We start from the raw sequence: 15,169 nt of genomic DNA, 5'->3' as shown, positions 1-15,169 counted from the left end.
CAAGCGACAATCAAACAGACCTTTTACTAACATGAGTAAACATTGGCTGTAGCCATAGCAACCGTTTCAATAGAACCTGAAAGTGATACACAAACTATGGGCTCGATCAAGTGTCAAAAGGCAATGAGCAAATATTGCTGTAACCTCCTCCACGAAAGTGACAGTCAGTGGTGAAAGACTGTGCTCAGAAACAGAGAGTTGAGGGACACAAATAGATGAAAGGGTGACACAAATTCCCCGAGACAACTGTGACAAAGATCGAGAGCTGGAGAGAGCTTACTGTCACACAAACCAGGGCTGAAAGAGAGAGCCCTAGTGCATTCTCATTCAAAAGAGAAGTTTGGATAATAAAAGTAAAGAATTGCATGGGAAATGTATCCCATCTTGGCCAGCAAAGGCCATCGTGTTGCATAAATAGCTGAGTAGGACGGAATCTCTGAGTAGGAAGGGAGCTCTGCATTGTGTCTGATTTATTCCATCATTAATATGAATGATCGACCCGTCCAAACTCTCCTCTATTCTCTGTAAATGAGATGATGAGCCATATTTCATCTTGATCTGAGCAAGTAATGCTGCATTTCAGGGTAGAGATCACCTGTCCATAACACGTCTCTCCTTGAACAACACAAACAGAGAAAAAACAGATCCATGTAACAAAAGAAATGAAGTCTTACCATTTTGAATGTCCAATATATGGTGCTTGTCCAACATCCATCCCCCCATGTTAGAGGCATCCAGTTCATAACCTTGTAAAATGGCTGTCCTCTTCTCCCAGAGGATCACGTCCAGGCAAGATTCATACTCATATCCCACAGACACTGTAAACAACAACAGTGTCTAATAAATTACGTCTGTAAATCTACCAGGAGCCTTTAAAAGTAATGAGGCTTGTAGCGTATAAGCCTGAAAACTTGTAAAATCTCTTCATGATTGTAGAATTTTCTCAGTAGGTTGGCGGTATAATCTCAGATGAGTGTTTACTAGTATCCCAATAGGCACTGCTGCATTACAAGCATATAAAGTATGAGATACTGCTAGCTCACTGAACAGAGTGCACCTGGATATCAAATTACCATATAACCTGGAATAACTCAGGTTTGGGTAGGGAAAAACGGATCAAAATGAGCATGACCTTAAAAATACATATTTTTCCCTGTGGTTCAACTGGTGAGTAATTACACACGAAAGTCAGCAGACATTGTCTGCTAACCATACAAAACATGCTGACTGCCAAAACAATTGGGAAATTCAAAGGAAAGCAATACCAGGAGTTCATCAAAAATGTAACCTCCTAGACTACACTTGGACCTGACAACACTGTCAGATGATGTTTACATAACATCTCCAGACAGCTGTGTTTCAGTGTCGGTGGAAACTCACCTATAGCCTCTGACAAGCCGTAGACCTTCTGGTTGTAGGCGTCGGTCTTGTCCCAGACGAATGTGTACGAAAGGTCTGGAAAGGCAGGTAACGATTTCTGGAACAATCTGCCCATGACAGCAACCATCAGATGGACCTTCATTAGTCCGAACGGGAGTCGTTCTTGGGTCATGAGGACTTTGAGGATGGGCTTGTAGCCGGATGTGCGGGAGCTCAGGTAAACCAGATTGAGGTCACTTCCGGGTATGGCCACTTCCTCATGGAGGACCTATGATTTGATGCAGAATCTTATGAAAAGATACTGAACATATGGTTGAGTGTGTTAAAGAGTTACTTTAAAAATGTCTGTGCTGCAGCAATTGTACACTGTTAATGTGGTAAACTCTTTCTCAGGGTGATGCAAACTTTACCTTTGCTTGCAATCATCGAACATTAACCAATGTAATTAAATACATTTGTGGAAACTGACAGTGCATTTAAATGTACTAAGGCAGTGTGTTTTTTTTAACCTGGCTGCAGTGCAGGGAAACTTTTAATGCACCCAACTGCACACTGCAGCGAGAGCCATATGCTTTGGGAAATAGGCACCTGGCAGTAGGTTTTAGACCAGAGCTAATCTCACCTGGGTCTCAGGGATGATGGGGCTGTCCTTGGGAGAACTCCTGTAGAAGGTGGACAGGGGGGAGGCCAGGATGAGGGGGCTGGGCCTGAGCAGGCCAATGAGGTGACAGTTGGGAATGTTGTCGTTCTCCCTCTTCATCATCACCGTGTCCATCACATGGAACACCTTCCAGGGCAACCAAACAGTGCGGTGCAGTGTGGGAAAAGGATCACGCTTCAAACTGAGGGTCAGCGAGGCACCACCATTGGCCAACAAGTCAAACCTGGAGACGTCGCCATAAACATGGAGAAGTGATAAAAAAAAGCTTTATATAATTACCCAGGGTGACTTACTTGAAGGCCAAATAAAATTTGCTGCTCTCCGGAAGACAATGCATTCAGTGAAAACTCAGATATATATTCACAAACTTTGGCGGGCTACAAAACAGATTATATTTTTTTCAGAGAAACAAAGAACTTGTTCTTATCAGTTGTCTTATTCCTTTGCAGCTCACATATTATTATCATTCACTGAATCTATTTTATTACTTTTGCTTATTCAGCCATGATGCACTGAGACACTTAAAAAGTGAGAATTTGGTTGAGAAGTCTTGGCTTAGTTTCTCTGGTGGACCAGTTTTAATTAGTATCACATAGCGCTGAGAAGAGTTACTGGTTTGGAAATGAAGGGGGGAGTCTTTGAAGTGGTGCTCTATATATTCAGCGTGGTTCACCACCCAGGGGTAAAGCATTGGCATGGTGACACTACACACAGCCCCCCCACCCCCCACACACACAATTTTCTCTCCCTCTCTCCATCCACTTTGGGCAGTGGGGAGCTCACAGCCAAGCTTTGATGCTGTTTCTGCTCTCTTAACACCCTGAGCGGATATGCTGGCTAACCAAGTGTGATTATCCCCTGCCATTTATCATGCTCTGTGTCAGAGGGGTTACAGGGAAGTATATCTGGAGACATTAGCTTATCCTTCGCGGCTATCGCCAATCCCCTACCTCTGCGGTTCCTGCTCTGTAAGAGTGACTACACCAGTCCCAGATATTACAAAATATTTTAAGCCTTTTATTCCAGACAAACATAATGCACATATTTTGTTGCGAAGACAACAGATTGTATGATGATAAACTTCCCGGTGGGTTGAATGTTTTCCCTGAAATGTATGTATGACGTTGGTTCCTTAAGAGTGAGATAGTGAACCACAACTCCATGGTAATAGCCCAAGAAGATCAGACACTAATCCTGTGTTAGTCTACAATGCTGGCAGATTGATTCTGCCCTGGCTGATTCAATGCATTTTAAGCAGTCTTGTTCTAAATGGCCTCAACCACTGTGATATTTGCATGAAATATTGTTGTGGGGCACAATGCTTCGCTGTTTTGATTCAATAGCTTTTTTTAAATTGCTTTGGACATCGTGGATCTGGGATGCACTTTAAGCATGCCAGACCTTAGCTGAACGTTGTTCGGAGGACATAGATTGGGTGTGGTCTTCTAATCAGTGTTTATTACGTGTGTTATGTATGTGTGTGCATGAATGTGCGTGTGTGTGCATGTGCATGCATGTTTATGTGTGTGTGTGTTCGTGTGTGTGGCACTCTTACATCCCGTCCTGGCGTGTCACGGTGTAGCCATACTCAGGGTAGTCCCGGAAGGACACGTTGACGCCGATCAGCGGCGTCCCGTCTCCCGTCAGCACCTGACCCCGGATAATTGACGCCAGGCTGTGCCGGTGAACAAACACAAAGAGGATTAAGTAAACAAACAAAATGCCAGCCGGAGTCATCAAGCAGTCCTCCCTTTTAACATCTGTCCTCCCTCGGCAAGGGTACCGGCAGTCTGATTTACTGACCGTTAAAAATACACACGACAGCGATTGTTATTCATGGATTGGCTTGCCCTGGCAACAGCCTTCTCTTTTTACTCCTTTTAATAGCCCATAACTCATTCCAAATAGGCTTTGCAGCCATTGAAGGCCTCTTACTTGTAGGAGTTTACCTGTGCAAGTTTTTAAGAATTGGGGGGAACCATTTGCAGATCAATTTTTCCACTTAGCTCTTTCTTGGACACCCGGTGCATTCTTACGTTGCTAATTGTGAGGTCATTTGTTAAATTGGGCAACAGTGTGAAAGTGGCAAGATGACGTAGGGATGTTTCTTCATCAACATTGGTGGCAGAGCCGCGAGGCGTGACGTGTCTCGTTTGCTGGCTTCGTCTTCAGGTCATTACGGATTTGAGGAAGGGATCATCAACAGCTTTCTCCTATCTGTTTCCTCACTCCGACATGCCTATTTTTAAAACTTTGCAGTCTAGAGGAATAAGGAACCTTTAAGAGGTTCACTATTCTCTCCTCGTCATTAATCTTCTACAGGCTGGCTGACCCTAGAAGAGCTAACCCCTAAATAAACATGAAGTCAAATCACCTAAGCGATGTTTAGTAATGTAATTCACACAGTCCCTCTCTGTCAATGTCTAGCAGTGGTTTTCTCCAGGACATCATATAAAGTCCAGTGGGAGAATTCTAAGGGGATATCGAATATGGCTGTGGGACTCAACACAACAAATGTAAGGTATTAGTCTTTATGCCATACGAGAGGGGATCGTTTTTAGAGCAAAGGCATGGAATCCAATCACACAATGAAAACTGTTCTATTTTCCTTGGCTAGCCCTCTTGTTTTCCATGGGTTTAGGTGACAATGGAAAGACATCATAAGACATTTCCCCCCTTGCCCTGCCAGACATTGGATACAGCACACCTAGACAAAACAAACAATGCTACGGGTAGTATCCATCATGCTCTGGCACATTCAATTGACTTTTCCAGTTGCTTTTTATGCATCATATTTAGTTGGGATAGAGCAGAAATCTTCACTTTGAAACAAAACATTGTAAATAAAAAAATCCACGATAATCCAACAAAACATTTGCCACAGTCAAATAAAGTTCAGATATTGCGAATGTGCTTACCATGAATCCCATTCACCTCATTTTGACCCCAAAAAATACCAAATTATGTTATATTTATTTTTCATTGCCTCAGAAATGTCATTGATTTTGACAAACTTTGCGGAATGTCTGTGCTTAAAGACATGTGCCATAATGTCTGCGACTATAAAACCAACTTCTTAATGGAGATAAAGAGCAAACAATTTTACATTTTCAGCGAGTGAACTAATATGCATCGGCCAAACATTGGAATCAACAGTAAGCTGAATACAATGACGAGGCGGATTATAAGGGACCCGGCTCGGGGATTGCCTCATTCTATATTTGCGGTAAAGCATGCTGTTTACATAAGGATTACTCCAAAACTATTCTGCGAGTTAGAGGGAATATTATTGCCAAAGCATTCCACCATGCAGTTGCCAATAATGTCCCACTCCATCAGACTCAAAACCAATTCTACTTATGATACAGAACAGACAGGCAAAGTGCATTGAGGTTCCCGATGCAAACATCTTTTTGTCTGCTGAGAAACTTGCTCACAAATTGATATCAGAGCCCCGGTGCTTAAAACTTCTTATGGCTGCAATCCCGTCACCGGGATCGATATTTGCACCCCATTATTTCTGTCTCTACTTTGCACTTTCTTCCAATGCAAACCAACCATTCCAGTGTTTTTTTAGTTTTTATTTTACTTGCTGTGTTGTACTCACTTCGCCTCCATGGCCTTTTTATATTTTTATTTATTTATACATATATCTGTTTGCCTTCACCTCCCTTATCTCACCTCACTTGCTCACATTGTATATAGACTTATTTTTTTTCACTGTATTATTGACTATATGTTTGTTTTTACTCCATGTGTAACTATGTGTTGTTGTATGTGTCGAACTGCTTTGCTTTATCTTGGCCAGGTCGCAATTGTAAATGAGAACGTGTTCTCAATTTGCCTACCTGGTTAAATAAAGGTTAAAAAAATAAAAATAAAAAATAAATAAAAACGGGATCGATATGACAGCAGCCAGTCAGGGCGCCAAATTCAAAAAACAGAAATCTCATAATTAAAAATTTTCAGACATTCATGTGTCTTATATCATTTTTAAGGTAATCTTGTTGTTAATCCCACCAAAGTGTCCGATTTCAAATAGGCTTTTCAGCGAAAGCACTACAAACGATTATGTTAGGTCACCACAAAACCACAATAAGCACAGCCATTTTTCCAGCAAAAGATAGCAGTCACAAAAAGCAGAAATAGAGATAAAATGAATCACTAACCTTTGATTATTTTCATCAGATGACACTCATAGGACTTCATGTTACACAATACATGCATGTTTTGTTTGATAAAGTTCATATTTATATAAAAAAATCTGAGTTTACATTGAGGCGTTAGATTCACTAGTTGCAAAAACATCAAGTGATTTTGCATAGCCACATCGTTTCAACAGAAATACTCATCATAAATGTAGATGATAATACAAGTTATACACATGGAATTATAGATATACCTGTCCTTAATGCAACCGCTGTATCAGATTTCAAAAAACCTTACAGAAAAATAAACCATGCAATAATCTGAGACGGAACTCAGAACAATAGCCAAATTAGCCGCCATGTTGGACTCAACAGAAACCAGAAAATACATGATAAATGTTTCCTTACCTTTGATGAACTTCATCAGAATGCAGTCCTAGGAATCCCAGGTCCACAATAAATGCTTGATTTGTTCGATAATGTCCGTTATTTATGTCCAATTAGCTACTTTCGAATTGTTTACCAAACGCCCTAACCAAAGTCTCAAAGCGTGACCACTATAACGTGACGAAATGTCCAAAAGTTCCGTTACAGTCAGTAGAAACATGTCAAACGATGTACTGAATCAATCTTTAGAATGTTATTAACATACATCTTGAATAACGTTCCAACCGGAGAATTACATCGACTTCAATTGACCGATGGAACGGAGCTGCCTCTCACATGAACGCGCCAGTTCAATGCGTGGGCACTTCATGGAAGTGATTACTCATTCCTGTCTCCTTCGGCCCCAATTCACATTGGAGTCATCAGACAAAGTTCTATTGACATCTAGTGGAAATCTGGCACCCCCAGAAAATATCCAAACAGGAAGTGGAACTTCTCAGGTTTTTGCCTGTCATATGAGTTCTGTTATACTCACAGACATAAATCAAACAGTTTTAGAAACTTTAGAGTGTTTCCTATCCAATACTAATAATAATATGCATATATTAGCAACTATGACATAGGAGCAAGCCGTTTACTCTGGGCACCTCTGTGCACCTTTCATCCAAGCTACTCAATACTGCCCCTTCAGCCATAAGAAGTTCATTCATTGGGGATAGTCTTAAGCCTTTATGTCGACAACTTATGACATTTTGTTATTTCCATTACAAGGTTTCACATAAGGTTTGATACATCAAATCAGGTTGCTCAATCTGCAACTTAATAAAAAATGTCCCCCCCCTTACTCATCAAGTCAAGGCCCCTAAGAGAGCTACGCCACAGTTATTCCTACAGGGGCAACTCCAGGACAAAACGATTCAATCAACTCAGTGTATTTCATTGATACAGTACTGACAACTCATGTTGGCTATCATTTCGACGCCACACAGGACAGTTGGACTTGATGAAGCTCACCTGCTGTTGAAAGGGTTGTCCCCAGGTATCACGTGACTACCGCCATGCCCAACCAGGAAGCTGACGCGCTCGTAGAAGCCCCTGGGGCCCGACTGAGTGGAGGATGAACCTTGACCTTGGCTCACGATGCTTGTGGGATCTGGGGATCCGCGGCAGTAGGGCTGACCCTGGCAGGAGCTCTGCGAACAGCAGTCTGGGTCCATGCAGTCCACCAGTCCATCTGTCAAACCAAGATGCAACAGTGTTGACATGGGTCAATACCCTAACTCGGTGCTCCTTCAGAATATCAATCCGGTGAACTAGACTGATCAAATAAAACACTTTTTAAACAGAATGGTGCCTCTAATTGGTTCAAACAGTCCACTATATGGACACAAAGTCATATCATTGGCAAAGAGTGAAGAATTATGGAATGTGTTCTTACCCCTCTCGTTGTCCTTTCCATCTGAGCAGAAGGTCTCCGTGGCAACATCACATCCTAGGCCTCTCCATCCTGATTGGCAGACGCAGCGCCAACCGGCTTGGTCCAGAATGCACCTCCCGTTGCTGTTGCACAACCCAGGGCACCCATCTGCCAAAACAACCATGTATATCACACAAGCTAGCCAATCAGAGAGAGGGAGACAGGTTGAAAGGAGAAGACAACACCTGGTCATTCAGGGACAGGAAAACAGGGACAAAATGAAAACGACAATATAAAGTGGACAGACAGTACATACATTTCTGACAGGACTTACTGGTGGGGTATAAAGATACTGTAATTTCACATGGGTTTTACTCTGAGTTCCATACCATTTCAGGGCACTTGGAAATGGAAATTGTGTTCGCAAATTTTGGATATTAAGAATGCATGGAGGTCAACACACAGTTGGATAATAGTGGTTACTACTGCAAATATCCTTGCTCTGCTTTTTATTATATGCTGATTAGTCAACGTTCCTCTAACCCTATCTGTAGTATCAGCACAAAAAACAACATGTATCTTGGCCTAAAACCAGCGCAACACCCATGTGAAGGTACTATCAAAGTAAAGACAAGGTAGAGGTAGAGACAAAAGGCTGAGGGTTTGTTGATGTAGTCTCAACATCTCTACTTGATACCAGGATATTGCTTTCCTTTTTTCACAGGGTGGAAGATAGAAAAGAGCAAACTGTAAGTGACTGGCTACATCTGCTTAGTACTTCTTCTGACACACACAAGGATTCAGACAGGAAAAGGGGGACCGAGAGTGTTTGACTAGTTAGGACGGACATGTATGAAGGTACTGGGATCACAATAGAAACAGTGATAGACTGGGACATAAGACATGTGTACGTCGTGCTTGGGGAAGAAAACAGAGAGCAGGCGAGTGATTGTTGGTGACAACTCTCTGGGGTAGTCATTCCATTACCTTTATATCCTATCTTGACTGCTCCTATTACCATTGAAGAGAGGGGAAACATTTGCAAAAGAAAATTACTTCTGTCTTGCAGGAAAATCTAGACTGACAAACATTATCTGAGTGTAGCATTCAAGGAGAAATAAAGAGCTGAACCGATGGCAGAAAAATAGATGCACTTGACAACATGGTATGCAATACTTTGTGACGCTTAAAAACAGCATGGTTGACACATTGCGACTGAAACTGTTGAGGGAAGGAAAGTTATCTGCTCACACCATTTACAGGGGGGGGTTTACATTTTCAGTCTGACGTTTTTTTTGTATTGATACGAAACAGAAAGGAGCGAGAAAGACTGGAAAGTACATTACCTGATACTCTTGAATCCAGAGCTTGTCGGATAAGAGGAGAGGAGGGGCCGACCGAAAGACAGAGACAAGTAAAAAGAGGTGTAGAGAAGTGTTATTACAGAGGTAACATGCACAGGTAGCATGACAAGGAAACGACTCATTCGTTTGAACTATGACTGTTTCACAGTTATGTGTGTTAAGGTGCTGTTGAGCAAACGTGCAGGCTTGCCTGATAAGCTACATTGCCATCCCAGTAGTGACATGCGTTCATTCATAACAACATACAACCATGTATTAAACCCTCCACATGAAGTAAATAACAATGTACAGTACATTCACATAGAACATCAAAAAACCTAGTTTATAACTGTACAGCTACAGCTGTTTACTGACAAACACATACCTGGAGATTTTATGCTGTATTTTTTAGTGTTGTCTGAATAGCATTATAGTGTGAACTTTTGCACTCTGTTACGCCATCTATCCAGCTACAACTAGCCACATCTTTACCATTCAAGAGACATGTAGCTTATTGCCCTTCAAGTACACATCCAGAAGTACTTCAGCTTATTGTCATCCCAGTACACATACATATGCTCTCGTACATCAGCTATACATTACACCAATCAGTGTATTGGCCATTCACGTGTCATGTGCCTTATTGTCCTGCCAGGACACACACTGTATACGAGCATTTCAACCACTTCATGATTGGAACAAACAAAGCGTGTCAGAGAATTCCCAGGAACACTTGAATGAAAAGAAACACGTTAATAGTAAACATCAGAAGGGGGAAAAAAACAAATGGAAAGTAAAGCAAGAGCGGTGCCTAAGCCTCCCAGATAAAAACAGGACCCCAATGTGTCTGACAATAGCTCGTCCAGGGACGCGGTCTATTCCAGCCCCTTCGTCAGGGTCTCGCCATGTAATGTGATTAAAGGTGCTTTGTGTGAATAGAAGTTATTCAGAAAGCCTTGGAAAAAAAAGGAACAAGCTCCTAGTTCCCGGCAAGAATGCCTGCCTATTCATCCCAGGCGCATCTACGTCTAGGAATTGGTTTCCCGATGGGGGTCTTAAACAGGGAGACGTTGAAAGGGATGGGATCTTAGATCTCATTGAGGAGGCAGGGATGAATAACATCAGGAATGCGACCCCTCCAATCACCCCGGCCCAATCTCATCTCTCTCTCCTCGTTTCTAACCGCCAGTCAACTTCCTTCTCTGGATGGGACAACTGCTGACGAAAGTCTTGTTCATACGCAATTAGGGTTCAAGAGTTTGGGGTCTTCGTTTCAACGAGAGGATGATGTTACAGAGTGGGTTTGGGTGACACAGGGTGGAACGGTACATGATGCGCCACGGCAACAGTTTAACTGTCACCTTTTTTGACAGGAGCAGCGTGTCCAGGAAGTTGAAGTCACAGGTCAAGGGGAAGCAACCTCACAGTGCTCATTATCTCGATTAATGCACAGCGAAGCTGTCATCTCGAAGATGGGCTATTCCAGTGAGACAAAGCTGAATAAGACCATAGTCCTGGCTGGCCCTCATTTCCCTTAATACCTGCCCTTAGTGAAGTGGTAGTATAAGAGGTGGGATTCGATATGTAGATCGAAGAGCATGCCACATCCATTGCCATTGGGAAAGAGACAATTGGGGATTTCAGGTGTCAAGGATAGTGAGAGTGAAAGGGAATGGGAATGAGGGTTAGGGGTACCAGGGATAGGGTCAGTTCCATCTAAGTCCCCTGGCAATTCATGAATTGAATTGAAGTTCAATTGGAAAATTCCATCCTCAATTTAGCAGAGGAATTGACCTGGTAATTGACCCCATCTCTGTACAATACTATTCAAGTGGTAAATATATTTTGAGGACTTAGTCAAACCTGTATGTTATGCAATAAATATAGCTGTAGAAAATGCTTACTTTATATTTCTTTATTACATAATGCAAAATTGGACTGAGAGGAGCCAAATTCCCACCAAGCTCATCAACTTTGACGACTGCATTCAAGATACTGTTGAAATAAACTCTTGGGCATATTCAGGAGCATCAGTGGATATTTAATCGTTACATTATTGCCTCCTTATACTGGTTCTCTACTGAGTGTGGGTGGAGGATAACTGCTAATCTGCATTGGGTAATCTACTAGTTATGAATGGCTTTACAGTGGGGAGAACAAGTATTTTTGATACACTGCCGATTTTGCAGGTTTTCCTACTTACAAAGCATGTAGAGGTCTACATGAATCCAGAAAATCACATTGTATGATTTTTAAGTAATTCATTTGCATTTTATTGCATGACATAAGTATTTGATACATCAGAAAAGTAGAACTTAATATTTGGTACAGAAACCTGCAATTACAGACATCATACGTTTCCTGTAGTTCTTGACCAGGTTTGCACACACTGCAGCAGGGATTTTGGCCCACTCCTCCATACAGACCTTCTCCAGATCCTTCAGGTTTCGGGGCTGTCGCTGGGCAATACGGACTTTCAGCTCCCTCCAAAGATTTTCTATTGGGTTCAGGTCTGGAGACTGGCTAGGCCACTCCAGGACCTTGAGATGCTTCTTACGGAGCCACTCCTTAGTTGCCCTGGCTGTGTGTTTCGGGTCGTTGTCATGCTGGAAGACCCAGCCACGACCCAACTTCAATGCTCTTACTGAGAGAAGGAGGTTGTTGGCCAAGATCTCGCGATACATGGCCCCATCCATCCTCCCCTGAATACGGTGCAGTCGTCCTGTCCCCTTCGCAGAAAAGCATCCCCAAAGAATGATGTTTCCACCTCCATGCTTCACAGTTGGGATGGTGTTCTTGGGGTTGTACTCATCCTTCTTCTTCCTCCAAACATGGCGAGTGGAGTTTAGACCAAAAAGCTCTATTTTTGTCTCATCAGACCACATGACCTTCTCCCATTCCTCCTCTGGATCATCCAGATGGTCATTAGCAAACTTCAGACGGGCCTGGACATGCGCTGGCTTGAGCAGGGGGACTTTGCGTGTGCTGCAGGATTTTAATCCATGACGGCGTAGTGTGTTACTAAGGGTTTTCTTTGAGACTGTGGTCCCAGCTCTCTTCAGGTCATTGACCAGGTCCTGCCGTGTAGTTCTGGGCTGATCCATCACCTTCCTCATGATCATTGATGCCCCACGAGGTGAGATCTTGCATGGAGCCCCAGACCGAGGGTGATTGACCGTCATCTTGAACTTCTTCCATTTTCTAATAATTGCGCCAACAGTTGTTGCCTTCTCACCAAGCTGCTTGCCTGTTGTCCTGTAGCCCATCCCAGCCTTGTGCAGGTTTACATGTCCTTACACAGCTCACTGGTCTTGGCCATTGTGGAGAGGTTGGAGTCTGTTTGATTGAGTGTGTGGACAGGTGTCTTTTATACAGGTAACGAGTTCAAACAGGTGCAGTTAATATAGGTAATGAGTGGAGAACAGGAGGGCTTCTTAAAGAAAAACGAACAGGTCTGTGAGAGACGGAATTCTTACTGGTTGGTAGGTGATCAAATACTTATGTCATGCAATAAAATGCAAATGAATTACTTAAAAATCATACAATGTGATTTTCTGGATTTTTGTTTTAGATTCCGTCTCTCACAGTTGAAGTGTACCTATGATAAAAATTACAGAATCTACATGCTTTGTAAGTAGGAAAACCTGCAAAATCGTCAGTGTTTCAAATACTTGTTCTCCCCACTGTACATGTCAGTACGACTTACCAATAGTGCAGTGCTCTCCTGTCCAGCCCTGGTGACAGTCACATTTGCCTTCTCGGCAGACGCCATGATCTGTACAGCGTGGGTGACAGTCCCTCTGGTCGCACTCTGTGCCTGCCGATCCTTCCTCACAATGACACGTCCCACTGACACATGCTCCGTGGGGGCCGCAGTCCACCGTGCACGCCTCTGACACACACGCAACCAAAAATAGAGTCGTCCATCATACACTGGACAGACGGGTTCTATAGTTATGTACAGTAATTTACACCTATAGCACATATATGGACATAGGGGGGACTTTCGACCTGAGTTAGGCACGCGTAAATTGAACGTAATTCCTTTTTATGCTCTTTTCTCTCTACGCGTATTCTGACTTTAAACTTAAGTATGAGAATAGCATGGTATTCCCCTTCCTATTCTGTTGGGGGTGGAGATCAAATAAATTCTACAGATAGACCATATTCTGACCTTTACTTAATTCTTTCTTTACGCGTGATGAATAAGGTTGAGGAGCCTGTCGGTTCCAAATGGAACAACATCTACTTTCCTTTTTTTTTTTTTTTTTTTTTTTTACAAATGAATAAGAGCTAGGTAAATGAGTAAGCTGTTTGAATAAGGGGATTGTAAATAGAAATTCCCATTGTTTTATATCTACTGTACCTTATGACAAATGTGAAAACCAGTCATATGGCTGCAAACTGAAGCACATCAACATATCACCTTTTCCACATTTAAGTTCATGAAACGCCGGCCTTATAAGTAGCAGGGATGGAATTTGGAGACCCGAGCTATAGGCTTCTGTAGCAATGTGCAACAGTATAGCACTAAACCTACCGAGTTGATTTATGATTTCTATAATGTTTTAATTATATCCCCAGACTTTTCACTGTACTTTTTTTCATTTTTATTGTGTTAAACGTTAGCCACTATCGGTAGCCACTGTCAGTTATACACACACATACTCGTAACGTCACGTTAGTGTTAGTTTCCTTACATTTTGCATCATTCCATTATATTGTTAGTTTACCTTTCTTTCCACTGTCACATTCGTGTGGTTGTTCTGAAGATCGCTAGCAATAGCGGATCATATTAGGCTAAGGTATTACAAGTTGTGCAATAATTTGAGATCATTATGGAACTCAGACCATAACGCAGCAGTTTAAACCTGGAGTCTGGAGAACAGTTCACGATGACTAGACCATTGTCATCACACTTCCATGATTAGTGAGGATTATTAGTGTAGATTTATAGGGATACTATTCAAGCCCAATTATACACTTTTCTGACCTTTCAATATTTAATGGATTGAATGATTGAATATGGCAACTTTCAGGATGAATCAAACTACTGTATTTTTTATGTACCAATTTATTTCCTGCATAAAGGCTTCTCAAACTTTTTTTTTTATTGTTCATGAATACTTTCCTAACCCTAAATAATATATAATACCAGAGTATTTTTTAAATCTACCAGTTCGAGCTGAAAAGGAGATGACTGTCACGCCCTGCCCATAGAGAGCTTTTTATTCTCTATGTTGGTTAGGTCGGGGTGTGATTAAGGGTGGGTTATCTAGGTGAATTATATTTCTATGTTGGCCTGGTATGGTTCCCAATCAGAGGCAGCTGTTTATTGTTGTCTCTGATTGGGGATCATATTTAGGTAGCCATTTCCCCATTGTGCTTTGTGGGATCTTGTCTATGTATAGTTGCCTCTGAGCACTACTCTGAGCACTAGTCTGAGCACTAGTCTGAGCACTAGTCTGAGCACTAGTCTGATCACTAGTCTGAGCACTACTCTGAGCACTAGTCTGAGCGCTACTCTGAGCGCTAGTCTGAGCGCTAGTCTGAGCGCTAGTCTGAGCGCTATTCTGAGCGCTACTCTGAGCGCTACTCTGAGCGCTAGTCTGAGCACTAGTCTGAGCACTAGTCTGAGCACTAGTCTGAGCACTAGTCTGAGCACTACTCTGAGCACTACTCTGAGCACTAGTCTGAGCACTAGTCTGAGCACTAGTCTGAGCACTAGTCTGAGCACTAGTCTGAGCACTACTCTGAGCACTACTCTGAGCACTACTCTGAGCACTAGTCTGAGCACTAGTCTGAGCACTACTCTGTGCACTACTCTGTGCAC

General features: G+C 42.4%; 1 protein-coding gene across 5 annotated transcripts in view; it reads right to left on the bottom strand.

Annotated features, from left to right (window-relative positions):
* Nucleotides 1-15,169, bottom strand: part of LOC129827967 (teneurin-3-like) — a 223,676-nt gene that overhangs the window by 38,921 nt on the left and 169,586 nt on the right. For 4 of the 5 annotated variants that reach the window (XM_055889282.1, XM_055889283.1, XM_055889287.1 and 1 more), the window contains 9 exons: nucleotides 13,043-13,228; nucleotides 9,340-9,360; nucleotides 8,981-9,004; nucleotides 8,015-8,161; nucleotides 7,591-7,810; nucleotides 3,597-3,716; nucleotides 2,003-2,264; nucleotides 1,381-1,648; nucleotides 675-818 (listed from right to left, as the gene is read on the bottom strand). In XM_055889282.1, coding sequence (XP_055745257.1) covers nucleotides 675-818; nucleotides 1,381-1,648; nucleotides 2,003-2,264; nucleotides 3,597-3,716; nucleotides 7,591-7,810; nucleotides 8,015-8,161; nucleotides 8,981-9,004; nucleotides 9,340-9,360; nucleotides 13,043-13,228 — 1,392 coding nt within the window. The remainder of the gene's footprint in view (nucleotides 1-674; nucleotides 819-1,380; nucleotides 1,649-2,002; nucleotides 2,265-3,596; nucleotides 3,717-7,590; nucleotides 7,811-8,014; nucleotides 8,162-8,980; nucleotides 9,005-9,339; nucleotides 9,361-13,042; nucleotides 13,229-15,169) is intronic. The other variant, XM_055889284.1, reaches the window with a different exon arrangement.

The sequence above is a fragment of the Salvelinus fontinalis genome, chromosome 29 (assembly GCF_029448725.1).
Source record: "Salvelinus fontinalis isolate EN_2023a chromosome 29, ASM2944872v1, whole genome shotgun sequence".
Lineage (NCBI taxonomy): Eukaryota > Metazoa > Chordata > Actinopteri > Salmoniformes > Salmonidae > Salvelinus > Salvelinus fontinalis.
Note: the sequence above shows the minus strand (reverse complement) of the source record. Positions and strands in the feature narration are given on the sequence as shown.